Here is a 17186-nt window from a genome sequence, read left to right as displayed (position 1 = left end):
TAAATGAGTATGCCACCACCGTCACAGACTTCATCAGCAAATGTGTGGACGACTGCGTGCCAAAGAAAGCAGTATGTATGTTCCCCAACCGGAAATCATGGCCCAATCGCGAGATTGACTCAGTACTGAAGGACAGGCCTGAGGCGTTCAAGTCAGGTGACCCTGACCTATACAAGAAATCCAGGTACGACCTCCGCAAAGCCATCCGAGATGCCAAGAGAGAATATCTGACCAAGCTAGAGTCACAGACTAGCGTTACAGACTCTCGGCGGTTGTGGCAAAGTCTAAACAACATAACAGGCTACAAAGCAAAGCCGAGCAGTATCTCTGGCAGCAGCGCACCTCTCCCCGATGAACTCAATGCATTCTATGCTCGGTTCGAGCAGGAAACCAACGATCCGCTGTTGAGTGCCCCAGCAGCTCATAACACACCCATACCCACCATCACAGCTTCCGAAGTCAGATCAGTTTTCCTGAAAGTGAATCCTCAGAAGGTGACGGGTCTGGATGGCATTCCTGGTCAAAGAGCCTGCATGGACCAGCTGGCAGATGTGTTCGCGGACATCTTTAACCTGTCCCTACTCTGCTCTGAGGTCCCCATCTGCTTCAAGAAGATGACCATCATACCGGTGCCTAAGAAGAACCAGGCAACATGCCTCAATGACTACCGTCCGGTGGCCCTGACTTCAGTCGTAATGAAGTGCTTCGAGAGGTTGGTCATGAAGTGCATCACCTCTGTGCTCTCAGAACACCTTGATCCACTGCAATTCGCATACCGCCACAACCGATCCACAGCAGACGCCATCTCCCTGGCCCTACACATTCCTAGAGCATCTTGGCAACAAGGACTCCTACATCAAACTCTTATTTATTGACTACAGCTGCGCCTTCAACAACCTAATCCCAGCCAAGCTCATGTCAAAGCTTCAAAACCTAGGACATGGCTCCTCACTTTGCAACTGGATCTTCGACTTTCTAACCCACAGACCACAATCAGTAAGAATAAACACCCCCTCCACAATAGTCCTCAACACCGGGGCCCCGCAAGGCTGCGTACTTAGCCCCCTACTATACTCCCTGTACACACGACTGCGTGGCAAAATTTGGTTCCAATTCCAGCTACAAGTTTGCTGATACGATTAGTGGCCTGGATCTCTAATAACAATGAGTCAGAATACAGGAGGGAGATTGTGAACCTCGTGGAGTGATGCAGTGACAACAATCTATCCCTCAATGCCAGCAAAACTAAAGAGCTGGTCATTGACTTCAGAAAGCAAAGTACTATACACACCCCTGTCAGCATCAATGGGGCCGAGGTGGAGATGGTTAGCAGTTTCAAATTCCTAGGGGTACACATCTCCAAAAATCTGTCCTGGTCCACCCACGTCGACGCTACTACCAAGAAAGCACAACAGCGCCTATACTTGCTCAGGAAACTTGAGGATATTCGGCATGTCCACATTAACTCTTACCGACTTTTACAGATGCACTATAGAAAGCATCCTATCTGGCTGCATCACAGCCTGGAATGGCAACTGCTCAGCCCAAGACCGCAAGAAACTTCAGAGAATCGTGAACACAGCCCAGTCCATCACACCAACCTGCCTCCCATCCATTGACTCTTGTCTACACATCCCGCTGCCTGGGGAAAGCGGGCAGCATAATCAAAGACCTCTCCCACCCGGCTTACTCACTCTTCCAACTTCTTCCATCGGGCAGGAGATACAGAAGTCTGAGAACACGCACGAACAGACTCAAAAACAGCTTCTTCCCCACTGTCACCAGACTCTTAACCGACCCTCTTATGGACTGACCTCATTACACCTCTGTATGCTTCACCTGATGCCGGTGCTATGTGTACATTGTGTACCCCTATTATGTATTATATTTTATTTCCTTTTCTTTTCATGTACTTAATGATCTGTTGAGCTACTCGCAGAAAAATACTTTTCACTGTACCTCGGTACACGTGACAATAAACAAATCCAAACGATCTACAAAACAGAAAACCAAAAATAGGAGCGGAGTGAAGTTCTAGTGGAAAGTGGTGTTCCACCGGAATGGGACTATAAATTACATGGAATTATATTTACTGCTGAATAATTTCCCATTGTTCCACTCCTTGAAATTTGCAACTGGTACCAAATTGGGAGGGAATGTACCTTAATGTTGAGGACTGCACTTGATAAATGACAAAGAAATTTACGGCAGCTAAGTGAGAGGTTCATTGTTGTAGGATGAGCACGGTGGTCATTATTTCTTGGAATATAGAGCTGGGATAGGCCATTGCGCTCCTCCCAACATTAAATGTGACCTATCTCCATGACCCACTTTTTACCTATATCCCTTAATGCCTTTGGATTATGAAAATCTATCCAACTCGGAGCGTAAATATGAATCACTAGCAAATCAAATAAAGATTTCAGTGTGAACTTCTTTACACAAAACTTGCTACCACATGTAATGATCGCTACAGGTGGCATTGCTGCATTGAAAATGGGGGCTGATGGATACGTCCAAATGAAGAAAATAGACCAGTGCAGAAACAGGGTCGGAAGAAGCACTTTGAATTGGAGGTAGCTCAGATGGCTTATAAAACTGATGTAGATCAGTTGGATAAAATAGCCTGATTCTTGTTGTAGATTCCACACACGAATGCTTGATGTAATTGATATAAAAGACTGGTTCTGAACAGAATTTCTTTTTACTCCATCTTAACGGTTCAGAATTGAGGGGCCAGAAACAGTCTAGTGCTTCAATTAATATTTAATTGTGTTCCCTAAAGATGCAGCATAGACCAAGTACATATTTTGAAATTTAATTGTGATATTTATTTTTGAGCAAAGTTGTAGTTCATGGAATAAAATGTATAGTAGCAACATGAATATGGAATTGACTGACGGGAAACAAAGTAGTGGTTAATGGATGTTTTTTGTGTTAGAGGGATATTTGTAATGGAGTTCTCTAGGGAGTCAGTGTTAGGGCCATTGCTTTTCCCAATGCAAATTAATGCCCTAGATCTTAGTGTACAGGGCACAATTTCATAGTTTGTGGATAGTACAAAACTTGGAAACTTTGAACTGTGAGGAAGCTAGTGTAGAACTTCAAAGGGGACAGACAAGTTGGTGGAATGTATGGACAGGTGGCCGATGAAGTTCAATGCAGAGAAATGTGCATTGATTCATTTTATATAATTGATATAAAGAACATGAGAGACATTATAAAATAAAGGATGCAACTCCAGAGGGGGTGCAAGAGCAGAAGGACATGCGTATCAATCTTGAAGGAGGCAGGACAGGTTAAGAGAACAGTTAATAAACCATACAATATCCTGGGCTTAATTAATCGGGGCATAGAATACAAGAGCAAGGAGGTTATGTTAAGTTTGTATATGTTACTAGTTGCCTTCCACTATAATATTGCATGTGTCCAATACTGGGTGCTGCACTTCAGGAAGGATGTGAAAGCATTAGAGATGGTACAGAAAAGATTAATGGGAATAGTTCTGGGGTGAGGAACTGTTATGAAGATAGATTGGAGCAGTTAGGACTGTTTAGTTTTGAGAAAAGAAGGCAGAGAAGAGATTTTAAAGAGATATTCAAAATCATGAGCAGGTCTGGACAGAGTAGATGTAGCTGTTTCCACTCAAAGGATCGAGAATGAGAGGGCACAGATTTAAAGTAATTAGTAAAAGAAGCAAAGGTGATGTGAGGAACGAGTCGTTAAAGAGTTTGGAATGTGCAACCTGTGGGTGTGGTGAAGGCAGGTTCAATTGAAGCAGTCAAAAGGGAATGAGACTATTATCTGACAAAGAATATGCAGGATTATGGGAGAAGGTAGGGGGATTGGCAGTTGCTCATTCAAAGAGCTGGAGCTGACGCAATAGGCCAAAAGGCCTCCAGCTCCATAGCAATTCTGATTTATCGCAAGTGATTTTGTAATCACTGGCAATTATTATTATTAATTCCCAATTTGAAGATAGGTTTATTCAATACTGAATTGAAAACTACTTTAGGTTTATGTGAAATGTGTGACAATTGGATTTTCAGAACTGCTGTCTTGATCTAAAGACTTGATGTGCACTGAATTAGTTTAAGCTTCAGATTCTACCTAATTAAATATACTACACTCAGCCCTTGGCTTACAAACTATTTTGGACCTGACGCCACCACAAATTCTTGGGTTTCGACGTCCCATGAGCTACCGATACCAGTGAAGATGACATACTTTTCATAATTTCCCATAGCTTTTTCTCTACAATGTACACTTTATTTTAAAAGTCTGCATCGATCCTTAATAAATTTGGTTGGGTTTATTCAACCAGTTGATTATTTAAATTTCTCGGATTTTTGTGTATTTAATAATTCAATATATATGTGCTTAACACTGCTCACACAGTAAAAAATTTTGTTACAATTGTTTCATTAATGGCAAGTGCATTAATGCCATCCAAATGCCAAGCAATGACCATCTCCAACAAGCGATAATCTAACCATCGCCCCATAACATTCAATGGCATTACCAACACTGAGTTCCCTACTATTAGCATCCTGGGGCTTGCCATTGATCAGAAACAACTTAACTAACCATATAAATACTGTCTACAAGGATACTTGTGGCAAGTAACTCGCCTGACTCCCCAAAGCTGGTCCACCATCTACAAGACGAGGCACAAGTCAAGGATATGATGGAATACCCTTCATTTGCCTGGATGAGTGCAGCTACAACAAATGGAGAAGCTTGACACCATACAGGCAAAGCAGCCCGCTTGATTTCATAGATTTCATAGAATTTACAGTGCAGAATGAGGCCATTCGGTCCATCAAGTCAGTTTGAAAGAGCACCCTACCCAAGCCCACACCTACACACTATCCCCATAATCCAACCCCACCCAACACTAAGGGCAATTTAGCATAGCCAATCCACCTAACCTGCACATCTTTGGACTGTGGGAGGAAACCGGAGCACCTGGAGGAAACCCACGCACACACTGGGAAAACGTGCAGACTCCGCACAGACAGTGACCCAAGCCGGGAATCGAACCTGGGACCCTGGAGCTGTGAAGCAATTGTGCTGACCATTATGCTACCGTGCTGCCCAGTAGCTTCCCCTTCCACAAATATTCACTCCCTCCCCCAACAACGCACAGTAGCAGCAGTTTGTACCGCCTACAAGATGCCCTGCAGGAACTCACTAAGGCTCCTTAGGCAGTACCTTCCAAACCCACATCTGCTACAATGTGGGAACACCACCATCTGGACGTTCCCTTCTAAGTCATTCACAATCCTAGTTTATAAACATTGCTGTTCCTTCACTGCCGCTGGGTCAAAACCCTGCAACTCCCTCCATAACAGCACTGTGGGTGTACCTACACCACATGGACTAATGCAGTTCAAGAAGACAACTCCCCATTACTTCGAGGACAATTAAGGATGGGCAATAAATGCTGACCTAACCAGCGATGCCACATCCTGCAAATGAATTTTTAAAAACATTTAAAGACTTGCTCGAATAGGATTCATAAAATTCAGGTTTGACCAGAAAAATAGTTCAAAGAAAGAAGAGTTAAATACAAAACAACCATCTCAGTAAGCTGGAGAATAAAGATTGCTTTCTTAAAGCAAACATTCACATCCATATGTATTTTACTTCATTAAAAAAAAAACTAGCTAAACTACTCTGGGATCTCTCTGCTAATAAATATCCCAGGCAAGTGTCATGATCCATGACTGGTTGGAAATCTGTTCACAACAACTGATCCCAGGAAGTCCTGCATTTCCTGCTAATACCATTATTTCCCCACATTCTAAAGCTTCAGGTCAGTTCTCATCGTCAATCAGAAGTCCTAAATTCCATTGCATTCTCTGTCATTGTCCTGGAATCCTTTTTCCTGATGTCTAACCATGAGGGAGATCAAATCTGACGGGTCCTGGTCCTGTTGCTGATAGATAATTACTCCCAAAGTAAAATGAAAAATAATACATTGAGCAAAAAGTGCTCGCTTTCACTTGTAACACGACTTTAATGTAGTACTTAGCGTCTATTTTCTCACTACCCCTTTAATTAAGTGAACTATTGGGAACTATAATTGCTGTGCGTTGATTAATCTAGCAGGTGGACACAATTTTCTTTTGATTGTGAATTCAAGATCTCCAGAATGTATTGGATTTCAATTGTAATGCCCAAGCAACATTAGCACTGCACTGTCCTCTGAGACGGTACCCAATGCCTCCTATCACATCCATCATACCTTTTCAAAACAAAGGACAGAGGGCTGATGCTAGCAACTATAGATCCGGCAACTTAACATCAGTGGTGGGAAATGGTTTTACAGATAATCCAGGGTAAGATTGAAATTTGGAAAAGTATGGGCTAAGGAACAAAAGTGTGCACTGATTGTTGAACGCACATCACAGTTGACGAACGTCATTCAGTTCTTTGAAGTCACCAAGAGGCTGGACGAGGGTAATGTGGTAAATGTTTATCTAAGCTTTCAAAAGGCATTTGATGGAGAAGTTAGCAAAATTAAAGCCCGTGGAATTAAAGAAACAGTGACAATTTGTTTTTAAATGGTTAAGGGATAGAAAGCAGAGAGAATAGTGTTTTTTTTAAGAAAACAATGTTGTTCCACAGAAGTTTATAGTGGGACTACTGACCTTTGTGATGTATTTTACTGGCATGGATTTGTGTATAATGGGCATAATTTCAAAGTTGCAGATGACAACTTGGACATGTGAACTTCAGTGGGATTTAAAGAGGCTCGTGAAATGGTCAGATGGGAGGCAAAGTAAACTTAATGCAGAGAGGCCTAGGGGTACATTTACACAAATGTTTGAGGTTGCAGGATTAGTTGAGAAGACTATTATGAAGGCCAAGGGCACCTTTATTCATAGAAGCATAGAATGCAAAAGTGAGGAGGCTACTCTAAACCTTTACAAATCTCTGGTTAGGACTCTGCGTCTATTTTGTGTTCAATTCTGAGCACTATAGAAAGCGTCTTAGCAAGAATACAGAGTGATTAGTTAGAATGGTGCCATAGATGAGGGACTAATACAGAGAGTAATGATCAAAAGAGAATTGGATAAGTATCTGAAGGAAACCAATTCACAGGGCTATGGGGAAAGAATAGTCTTTTTGGATTTCACATGTCCTTGGCAAATCCATCCTTTCTATATCATTGTGTGATTCAAAAAGTGAGGAAATTTAAGAACTTATGGTTGCGCAAACATTTTGCCTAAACCTGTTCAAGCGATTCAGTTCGACCTTCACTGCCATCAACATCATCCAACCAGGAGCTGAGGAAAATAATCTACATATCTGGTATACAGATTATTACCTCAGATTTCCTATGAAGACCGTGGGATAGTGGGTATTGTAAAAGCAGAGTTCTGCGTTTAATATGAATATGAAACCCCGGAAGATGAAAGCAAGCCAAATGTGGAAACAAAATTTTACATAGAATTACAGCCCAAAAACATTCAGCTGCTCCATGCATTATGCTTCACTCAAGCCTCCCGCTTCTTCCTCTAACCATGCCAATATAACTTTTTATTCTTATCTCCCTCATGTTTATCAAGCTTTCCCTGAAATACATAAACTATTCACTTCAACTGTTCTGTGCAGTGGTGAATTCTACTCTTTGGCTAAATTCTATGCCTCTTCCACTCTTTGCAGTATCTGGGAGTGAAAAGCAATGGGAGATCACTTAATATATATCCCTGGCAAACTAGATGGCAGAGTCTCTAATCTTGTACTTGATCTGCTGACCTTCAGATGCACTAGACCTCCTCCACAATGCTGGTCTGTGAAGCAATAATACATCCCATAGTCACATCTGTTTGCAACACAAGTGGTAATGCAGTCACCTCTTTAGGAACCCCACTGGCAGAGTTAACATTTACACACTACCCATATGCACATATGGCTTTCCTGAACTCAAAAAAGGCCTTTCATGATAGGCGGAATTACTAAGCTGAAAACAGCCACTCTCTCCATCTTTACACTATACTCTGCCCTCTTAAATAACATTAGCTATATGAACCAGATTCCAGGATGTGTCCTCCATTCAGCATGCAGCTGGGTCAAAGGATGCTCGGGTCTTTTCCTCCTCCCCCAGTAAATTCTGGATGCACCCACTGCTCACTTAAACAAAAGCATCAGCCCCTGCACAATGGCACAACCCCAAATAGCAACATCCGTTTCTTAATCTCTGCCAGGAGAAAGCAGAGGATCCATGATATTTGTCTTGGGCTGGGTTTTTATTACATGACACTTTTATTGGGAATTGGCCTCCTGAAAGTGGTCTTTTGGACTATACTTCCATTTTTGTGTTGATGTTCACTCACTCAAAACCATTACGCTTCATATTTGCAATCTAGCAGCATCATGGCAAAGCACCATCACCACGAGGACTCTAATGGTTGAGGAAGATGGCTCATTACCATTAATCAATGAGGATGAACATTAAATGCATTGCTCGCATCCCTCATTTTCATATACATGCAGTCTTCAACATTTGCAATTATGCATGCCACATGGTTGGTAATTTTGAGAATCCTGCTCTCTCAGATATTTGATAGATCCTCTACTGCAGTTCTTGTGAATGAGAGAAAATCATTCAGTTGATGATTATACTGCCTTGTGACATAAAGGTCAGGAACTCGTGACTAATACCTTTTTAATTTAATGTTCATAACATTGGTTTTGGAGGTGCTATAGTTTTCTGTCCCAGAATGTCCGGTCTTAATTTCTCAATCTCTAAGAGTTACTTGATTACCTGGATGTGCCAAAATTTCCAGGGCTCCAAAAGAGGTGCTGTACTCTTTGGATTTGAACAATACTTGAGTCCCTATGGTCACTGAGCAAACCTTCCATTTTATTCCATCATGCCTTCCTTTATGCTTAGATTTTATACAGTTTGCTGTGACACTGTAAAAAAGATTCCTCAGTTTCTGGAGCAGATATAATTTTATGGTGGTTGTAAACAAGGAAGGTTTTATATCCAATAGCAGGCTTGTCCAACCCGTGTTCCGAAGGCCACAACCACGCTCCCCAAGCCTCTACATTCTGCACGGGGAGCCAGTGCTCCACCTACAGGTAAATAATGAAAGATTCTGCAAGGAACTGCACCTCCGATCACAGACCAATCATTTGCTGTGGATAAGCCCATCAGCAAACGCAGGGGAGAAACCGTCTCTGATTGTAGGGGCAGTGGAAGGCAGGGTGCCTTCTCTTCATTTTCACAATGTGCCCTCGCTCTCATCCTGCTATGCAGGCATAGCCCAGCGAGTGGGCTGGGAGGCCACGAGGAACAGCAGAGTTGTAGCAACGGCATGGACCCAGTTCATCAAGGGCAGCTGGAGTCCCAGAAGGGTGGAGTGAGGAAGTGCGCCCTTCCACAGGATCCCAAATACCTCCTCTGTGTCCAAACCTTCTGAGTTGGGGGGGGGGGGGGGGTCGGGACGAGACGAGAGCAAGAACCCTGAGACTGGGAGTGAGCCGAACACATGCACAGCCTGCTGCCTACCTCCCCCTCAAAAATTCCATTCCTAAAGCAGGCCTGGCGAGGAGGAAAAACCCAGTCTGAAAGACCAACCTGCTTTCATATGAATTTCTCCACGGCCAGCAGTGTGTGTGCGCCACCAGAGGTGAGTGCAAATCAGTGTTGGGTAAACCAAACTCCTTGGCTCGGCTCTGGTCCCCACCCTTTCCCTAGTGGCCAGGACATGGGGACTATCTCTCTCTCTCGAGCACTACTTAAGCAAAAAGCCTTTATTGGTTAACTCTGCTGCTTGGCATTTTTTTTTTATTTTTTTTTATAAAAGGTATTTTATTCCAAACATGTTCAACGTAGTAACACAATCTTGACATCCAACAGTGTATACAGTTTGTACATTTACACCACACCCCCACATCAAACAACTCCTCAAATAAAGTCACGAGCAGCCTCCACCGTACCTCAAAGCCCTCCTCCGACCCCCTTCGGCCACATTTGATTTTCTCCAACCAGAAATACTCGTACAAGTCTCCCAATCATGCCATGACCCCCAGTGGCGTAGCTGCTCTCCATTTCAAAAGTATCCATCGTCAGGCAAGAGAGGCGAAGGCTACGTCTTCAGCTCCCTTCCGCTCCAACAATTCTGGCCCCTCGACACCCCAAAGATCGCCACCATAAGTTCTAGCTTAATCTCAAACTCTACAATCGTCAATAGGTTCCTAAACACCGCTTCCCAGAAGTTCTCCAGCTCCTCACATCCCCAAAACATATGGACATGGTAGTTCGGCCCCCTCTCATACCCATCCACTACCTCCGGGGAAAAAGCCTCTCATCCGGGCCCGAGTCATGTGGACACCATGCACCACCTTAAATTGTGTTAGACTCATCCTGGCACAGGAGGAAGTTGCGTTCACTCGACGCATTATTTCGTACCAAAGCCCACATCCTATCTCCCTCCCCAACTCCTCCTTTCACCTCCGCTTGACCCTTTTCACTAAGGTCATGCCCTGCTCTCCCAACAACCCATATATGTCCCCATCCGCCCCTTCATCCAGGAGCAACATTTTCTCCAAAAGCATATATTCCGGTACCTGAGAGAATGAAGGCAGCTCTTTGCGCGCAAGGTCCTGCACCTGCCCATAACTGAACTCTCTCCCCTGTGGTAGCTTGAACCTCTCCCATAGTTTCTTTAGCCCAGCAAACGGCGTGGCATTTTTTAATAGTCATATTTATTAAAGTTTTTAAAAAATATATATATATTTTTCTCCTTTTTCACATTTTCACCCAAATCTACACCCACAAACAATCAGTAACAAATATGCCAATCCCCGTATCAAATTTATTAATTAAAGTTATCAGTTTATTGCTTTGACATTGATTTTTTTAAAATTTGTGCTTAATGTGCCAATCTTTATCTTGCCGAAATTTGCGCAAATTTGCCTTTGAGTGAGAATTTTTTTTAAAAAATGCAACCCTCCAAGTGAAGAGGTTGGACAAACCTCTCCTATAGACTTACTAATGTTTAACTGCCAGCAGTTGCCTCAATTTGGGGTGTTTCACAGCGCCAGGGTCCCAGGGTCGATTCCCGGCTCGGGTCACTGTCCGTGCGGAGTCTGCACGTTCTCCCCGTGCCTGGGTGGGTTTCCCCCGAGTGCTCCAGTTTCCTCCCACAAGTTGGGTGAATTGGACATTCTGATTTCCCTCTCCGTGTACCCGAACAGGTGCCGGAATGTGGCCTTTTCACAGTAACTTCATTGCAGTGTTAATGTAAGCCTACTTGTGACAATAAAGATTATTATTATTATAGGGCACTGGGCCAGGAGCAGGAAGGTGGGGTTAGAAAGGGCACCTGATTGTCCTCGAACTGGCATGGACAAGATGGGCCGAATGGCCTCGTTCTGTGCTGTAATCATTCAAAGAAGTCCTGTGGATGAATGGTAAACTAAACATCCATAATGGTACGGTTGTACTCTAATGCGTAGCATTTGCTTTATGAAAAATGTAGCTGATTATGTATCTGTTCATTGAAAGCATCAAGTAAAGCTAAAAGGGCATTGTTTATAAGGGAGAGTCTTTAGAGAATAGAGAAAAGAAAACAGCAGAAAAATCAAAGTCACGTCAGAGCAAGTACCCTTTAGGTCAAGGTATAAGATGTTGTAATGTTAGGCCTTTCTTTTCTCAAGCCGAACAACATCTCTTGCAGGAATTTTAAAAAAATGTTTTGCCAGTATTTTTTACAGTTTTGAAAATTATGTATTGCATTTGTGTGCTTGATGTATTCATGCAGACTTTAGTATGGCACAGTTTTGGCTCATTATTCCACCATGTCAACAGTGCATTCAACAGCACCTAATTGTCTGAGGAATTTAAATTTTTGGGAGTACACTGCAGTTTGGTTAAATATATATGTTTTTGCTTTCCCTTGTCTTTACCTGCGGCTGTGCAGCATGAACCCAGTCTATCTGATTGGATTTCTTTAAGCCGTAGCAATATGCAAAGAGTCATCATAATGGTCTCAACGCAAGCTCTGTTTCTTCCTCCACAGATGAGTACCAGACCTGCTGAGCTTTTCCCAGCACTTCTGTTTTTGTTTGTCTTTTCTATGCGATCTGTCCACCCGAAATTCAGATTTAACAAAAGTAATGGCACCATGTACATTGCTCAGTGCAATATACTTCTCTCTCTTTCTTGTACTGTTGCGCTCTGGACGTAACAGGCAAGATTTTAATTCGCTTAAAACCCATTTGCTTACACAGTTTTAAAAAAAAAAAACGCCCAGTGTTTTAGCTATTTAAATTAGATCAGTCAATGTGACTGATGGTTGGAGATTGTTCATGCCTCCGTTCGGGAAGGAAGATCTGGGGTTGGATACTCTGTTTTCGGGACTATGTCCCCATGCTGTTGAGAAAACTGCAGTCATTTATGCCAGGAAAACTGGTGTCAAAAGGCCATAGATTCACAGCCTTGCGGGGGGCTAGCAGGCAGCTGTTGTGGAGCTCTCAGCTTCAGAGGCCGAAACGGCCCCCCGCACTTCCGGGTCAGAGGCCACACATGCGCATGGCGGCGGCCTCCAGCGGCCACGCCGTGCTCCATGGTGGACTCGGACCGCGGACCTGGACCGTGGAAATAGTGCCCCCGATCGGCAGATTGCCCGACCTGGACCGCCAGTGCAAAAAATAAAAACCCAGTCCTGAATGAGACCACCCCTGCCTTCTGATCGGCCCGTCCTTGACTGTGGCGGCCACAGACTGAGTCCGCAGCAGCTTCGCGCGTCTCCTGAACGGCAGGACCAGATTAGATCCCATGCTGTCGGGAATTCGGCCAGTTGGGGGCAGAGAATAGCGGGGTGGGACTCGGGCAATGGCCTCAGGTGGTGGATAATCGGCGCGGCGTACTCCCCGGGTACGCCACTTTTCGTGGTGCGGAGAATCTCAGAACCGGCGGCGGTCCCGATTTCATGCATGAAACTGGATTCTCCGCTCTGTCGCCGAACGCGATTTTGGCGTTGGGGTGCGGAGAATCCAGACCCTGATTTCTAAAAAGCGGGTTAAAGGGATATGGAATCATAGAATTTACAGTGCAGCAGGAGGCCGTTCATCCCATCAAGTCTGCACCGGCCCCTGGAAAGAGTGCCCTACTCAATCCCATACCTCCACCGTATCCCCATAATCTCACCTAACCTGCACATTTTGGACACTTTTAAGGGGAAATTTTGAACGGCCAATCCACCGAATCCAGCAGTGCTAACCACTCTGCCGCCTATCCATGAGCAGGGTTTCCCCCCCCCCCCCACAACTCTATAAAGATGTGCAGGGTCGGTGGATTGGCCATGCTAAATTGCCCCTTAATTGAAAAATATTAATTGGTACACTAAATTTTTTTTACTATAATGTGCCCAGTAAATAATAATGTGCCCAGTCTCATTCATTCAGGTTGCGAATTGTTTTGGGAGATTTTTAAAATATCATAGTTTGCAGGCGCGATTTTCTCACCACGTTGCGCCCGGCACAATGTGCATCGACGAAGAGACCCAAAAAGGGTTTTGCGCTGGGCACTGAGCTGTCGCAAATCACCGAGTGAGGATGTGATCCAGATAATCCTAGTTAATTGAGCCTTTTGGTTCATATAAATAGGCTCAGCCAGTTGATAATGCATGTTGCAACTATTGGACAGTTTAAAACCTTTTCAGTAAATTTGGACCTTTTTCCTACCTCCATGCTGCCCCTCAGCAATATCATCTGAAATCATGGGGTCAGTTTGCACATATACACTGACTGTGTTTAGCTCTACCTTGCTTCCACTTCTCTTGACCCCTCCTCTGTTTCTAAATTATCTGACTTCCAGCATTCCAGATTTTTTCCCAATTAAATATTGAGAAGATATTGCCACTGATTTGCAACTATGTTAGACTGAACCAGACTGTTCACAACCTTTGTTATATTTGACTTCAAGGTGAGCTTTCAACCTCACATCTGCACAACTAACACCATCTTTTTCCATCTATGTAACATTACTTGACTTCGACCTTGGCTCCATTCATTTATTGTTGAAACCCTCAACATGCTTGGTTACCTCTAGGCTTGATTACTCCAAAGCACGGTAGCACAGTGGAGCATGATTGCTTCACGGCTCCAGGGTCCCTGGTTCGATTCCCAGCTTGGGTCACTGTCTGTGCGGAGTCTGCACGTTCTCCCCGTATCTGCTTGGGTTTTCTCCGGGTGCTCCGCTTTCCTCCCACAGTCCAAAGATGTGCAGGATAGGTGGATTGGCCATGCTAAATTGTCCTTAGTGTCCAAAAAAGGTTAGGTGGGGTCACTGGGTTACGGGGATGGGATTTGCTTAAGTGAGGTGCTCTTTCCAAGGGCCGGTGTAGACTCGATGGGTCAAAGGGCCTCCTTCAGCACTGTAAATTCTATGATTCTGTAAATTCTATGATTCATTCTGAATTGCACGTTTTATGTTAAAGATGCTATATGAATGAAACATTCCCCTTCCCTTACCTGATAATCCCCAACCTGTCCTTGGGGTTATTCTAAAGTCTGCTTTCAAGAGCCATATAAACCATTCTTGCTCTTGGGGGCACAATTATGCCCATTGAAGCATCTGGAATCCGTTCAAGCAATTAAGTGCCACTGTAGAGAAATAATCCAATTGTATTTGCTGGTTTTGTCCCTAAAACATAACATTGTTAATTGCAGCATCTGTGCATCACCAGTTTGTGCCAGGATAGCAATTTGCAATGCTCACCATGGCATGAAAGTTTTCAAAACTAGGGACTATATTTAGAGGAGCAGTATGTACAAAGCCTATGTATTAATAGATTTCTAAAGAACACAGATGTAAACTTAGCACATGGGAGGCTTAGGTGGGGTTGCGGGGAAGGGTGGAGGCGTGGGCTTGGGTGGGGTCCACTTTCCGGGGGCCGGTGCTGACTCGGTGGGCTTAGTGGCCTCCTTCTGCACTGTAAATTCTGTCTTTATAAAAAGACTTGATCAACTGGAACGAGGGAAGTCTGTCGGGAAATGCCATTTGGGTTCCATCAGTATATCCATGATGATGCTGAGAATTTACAGTGAGCTATCAAAGATGAGAGACAAGTATTTTATTGTTTAATGAGAATGCTGGCATGGTATCGCCCAGAAGGGAAATTACATGTCAAATATCCTATTTGCGTAAATTCAAAAACATCCCAAAAATGCACTTTTTAAAATCTCATTGACCGTTAGTGCTGAAAGCCTAGTTGTTTGTCTGCACTGTTTATCTTGCAATTTTTGTAGTGAACATATCAAAAAGAAACTTACTGCGGGTGCTATGTATTTATTATCCAGTTATTTTTCTAGCCATTTTATTTACTTTAGACTATCGCCAGCCTAGGCTTAGGTTGTTGAAATGTAAGTTTATGTGCTGTACCTGAAAATCCAAATGATGTGAAATGCAATCAGCCCTGTGGCTTTCACCCGGTACTGAAGAATGTTGGAGTTGATGGCTTGACTTAACTTTAAACCTTACTTATCGATGTTACTTGACTCCTTCTGAGAGCTGCTGGAAATTTGATGTTGGAAACAAAAGAACTTCAGAGCTTTTGTTATCTATTAACTTTTTTCTTTAATTTTAAAGGCATATATTTCAGTGTTTTTTATATTAGTAGATTTTGGCAAGGACTTTAAATTTGTTGCTTTTGATCCCAAAAGGGGCCTACTTGAGGACAAAACTAATATGCTTGGTATATAGGAACACATGCCCACATTCCCACACTACATAGAGTGCATTAACAAATTAATCTAAAACCTTTCATTTATTTCCCCTGTAGGCATTGTGTCTCTAGTGACTCACCGGAATAGTGTGGGATGTACATGTCCCTCATGCTACAGTTGTCTGGATGCAAAACTGCTTCATCATTAAAACATTTCAGTGTATTGAATAACTAACAAGCAAAAAACATTTTTCTGAGAATTTTCTTGTTGATTTTTCATTAGGGGAAGCAGTTATCACCCAACCAGCACCTAGGTCAGCCTCAGAAAACGCTGATGAAAAACAACAGGTGTAAATGCTTGTAAGAGAATTTGAGGATTTTTGACTTCCTGTCATTAATAATGTCCTCAAGCTTGCAAACTAATGATTGCTGCATAGATCATAACATTTCTTTAAAAATTGCTCCATCAGCTTTGTGATTGTTTGCGGTTTATTCCTACTAATAACTTTGTAATCAAAATGTTATTTGTGTTATGCAATGTGAAATGTTTTGTTAAATAACACCGCGATCTTCATCAGGCCTCTTAAATGCAGGTGTTACATATTCTCTTGAGGCTCAGATTCTAAGTATTCCGTGTAATATTCCAAAAGTCTCAGACTTTGCTTGCTTGCTATCTGATGCTGTTGGATGGCTAATGAAAGCTAAATACTTGAGGCTGGATGGTGTATTGTGTTCCTTTTGGATAGCGGAGTATTAGCGTAACATTTCAAGTAACTTTGCTCATAAATGAGGTCAAATTTCAATTGTTAAAGGGTTATATTTTAAGCGTGTTCCATTCAAATCATACCCAAAGCCAGAAATGCTGCAGATAGTTGTGCACCATGCTCAGATTAAAACATCATAACCTGGGTTTATTCCTGAGGCTTTCCTGAGCTTCACCCAGTATTTTAAATGTCTTGTTTACCTCCATAACAATCACTGCATTTCAAAATAATGCATTGCATGTGAAATGTTTTATGATGTATGAGACATAAGAAAAGCATTTTTGAGGGCAGCACGGTGGCACAGTGGTTAGCACTGCTGCCCCATGCCGCTGAGGACCCGGGGTCGATCCCAGCTCTGGGTCACTGTCCGTGTGGATTTTGCACATTCTCCCCGTGTCTGCGTGGGTTTCACCCCCATAACCCAAAGATGTGCAGGGTAGGTGGATTGGCCATGCTAAATTGTCCCTTAATTGGAAAAAAATAATTGGGCACTCCTAAATTTATTTATTTTAAAAAAAAGAAAAGCATTTTTTAAATGCATCTTTATGTTCCCTTCCCCATCCCTTTTCTAAAACTGCTTAATTATTTTTCAATTAAAAAATAAAATAAATTTAGAGTAAATAATTATATATATTTTCGAATTAAGGGGCAATTTAGCATGGCCAATCCACCTACCCTGCACATTTTTGGATTGTGGGGGTGAGACCCACGCAGACATGGGGAGAATGTGCAA

At 43.0% G+C, this 17186-nt stretch overlaps 1 protein-coding gene across 3 annotated transcripts in view; it reads left to right on the top strand.

Moving 5' to 3' along the window:
• The window catches only part of dnajc5ga (DnaJ (Hsp40) homolog, subfamily C, member 5 gamma a), a 68639-nt gene that overhangs the window by 43466 nt on the left and 7987 nt on the right, over window positions 1-17186 (top strand). For 2 of the 3 annotated variants that reach the window (XM_072499026.1, XM_072499024.1), the window contains exon 5: window positions 15973-16049. The exons of the other annotated variant lie outside the window; for it this stretch is intronic. In XM_072499026.1, the coding sequence (XP_072355127.1) occupies window positions 15973-16043 (71 nt within the window). In that variant the 3' untranslated portion in view covers window positions 16044-16049. The remainder of the gene's footprint in view (window positions 1-15972; window positions 16050-17186) is intronic. 3 annotated transcript variants of the gene reach the window in all.

The sequence above is a fragment of the Scyliorhinus torazame genome, chromosome 4 (genome assembly GCF_047496885.1).
Source record: "Scyliorhinus torazame isolate Kashiwa2021f chromosome 4, sScyTor2.1, whole genome shotgun sequence".
Taxonomy (NCBI): domain Eukaryota; kingdom Metazoa; phylum Chordata; class Chondrichthyes; order Carcharhiniformes; family Scyliorhinidae; genus Scyliorhinus; species Scyliorhinus torazame.
Note: the sequence above shows the minus strand (reverse complement) of the source record. Positions and strands in the feature narration are given on the sequence as shown.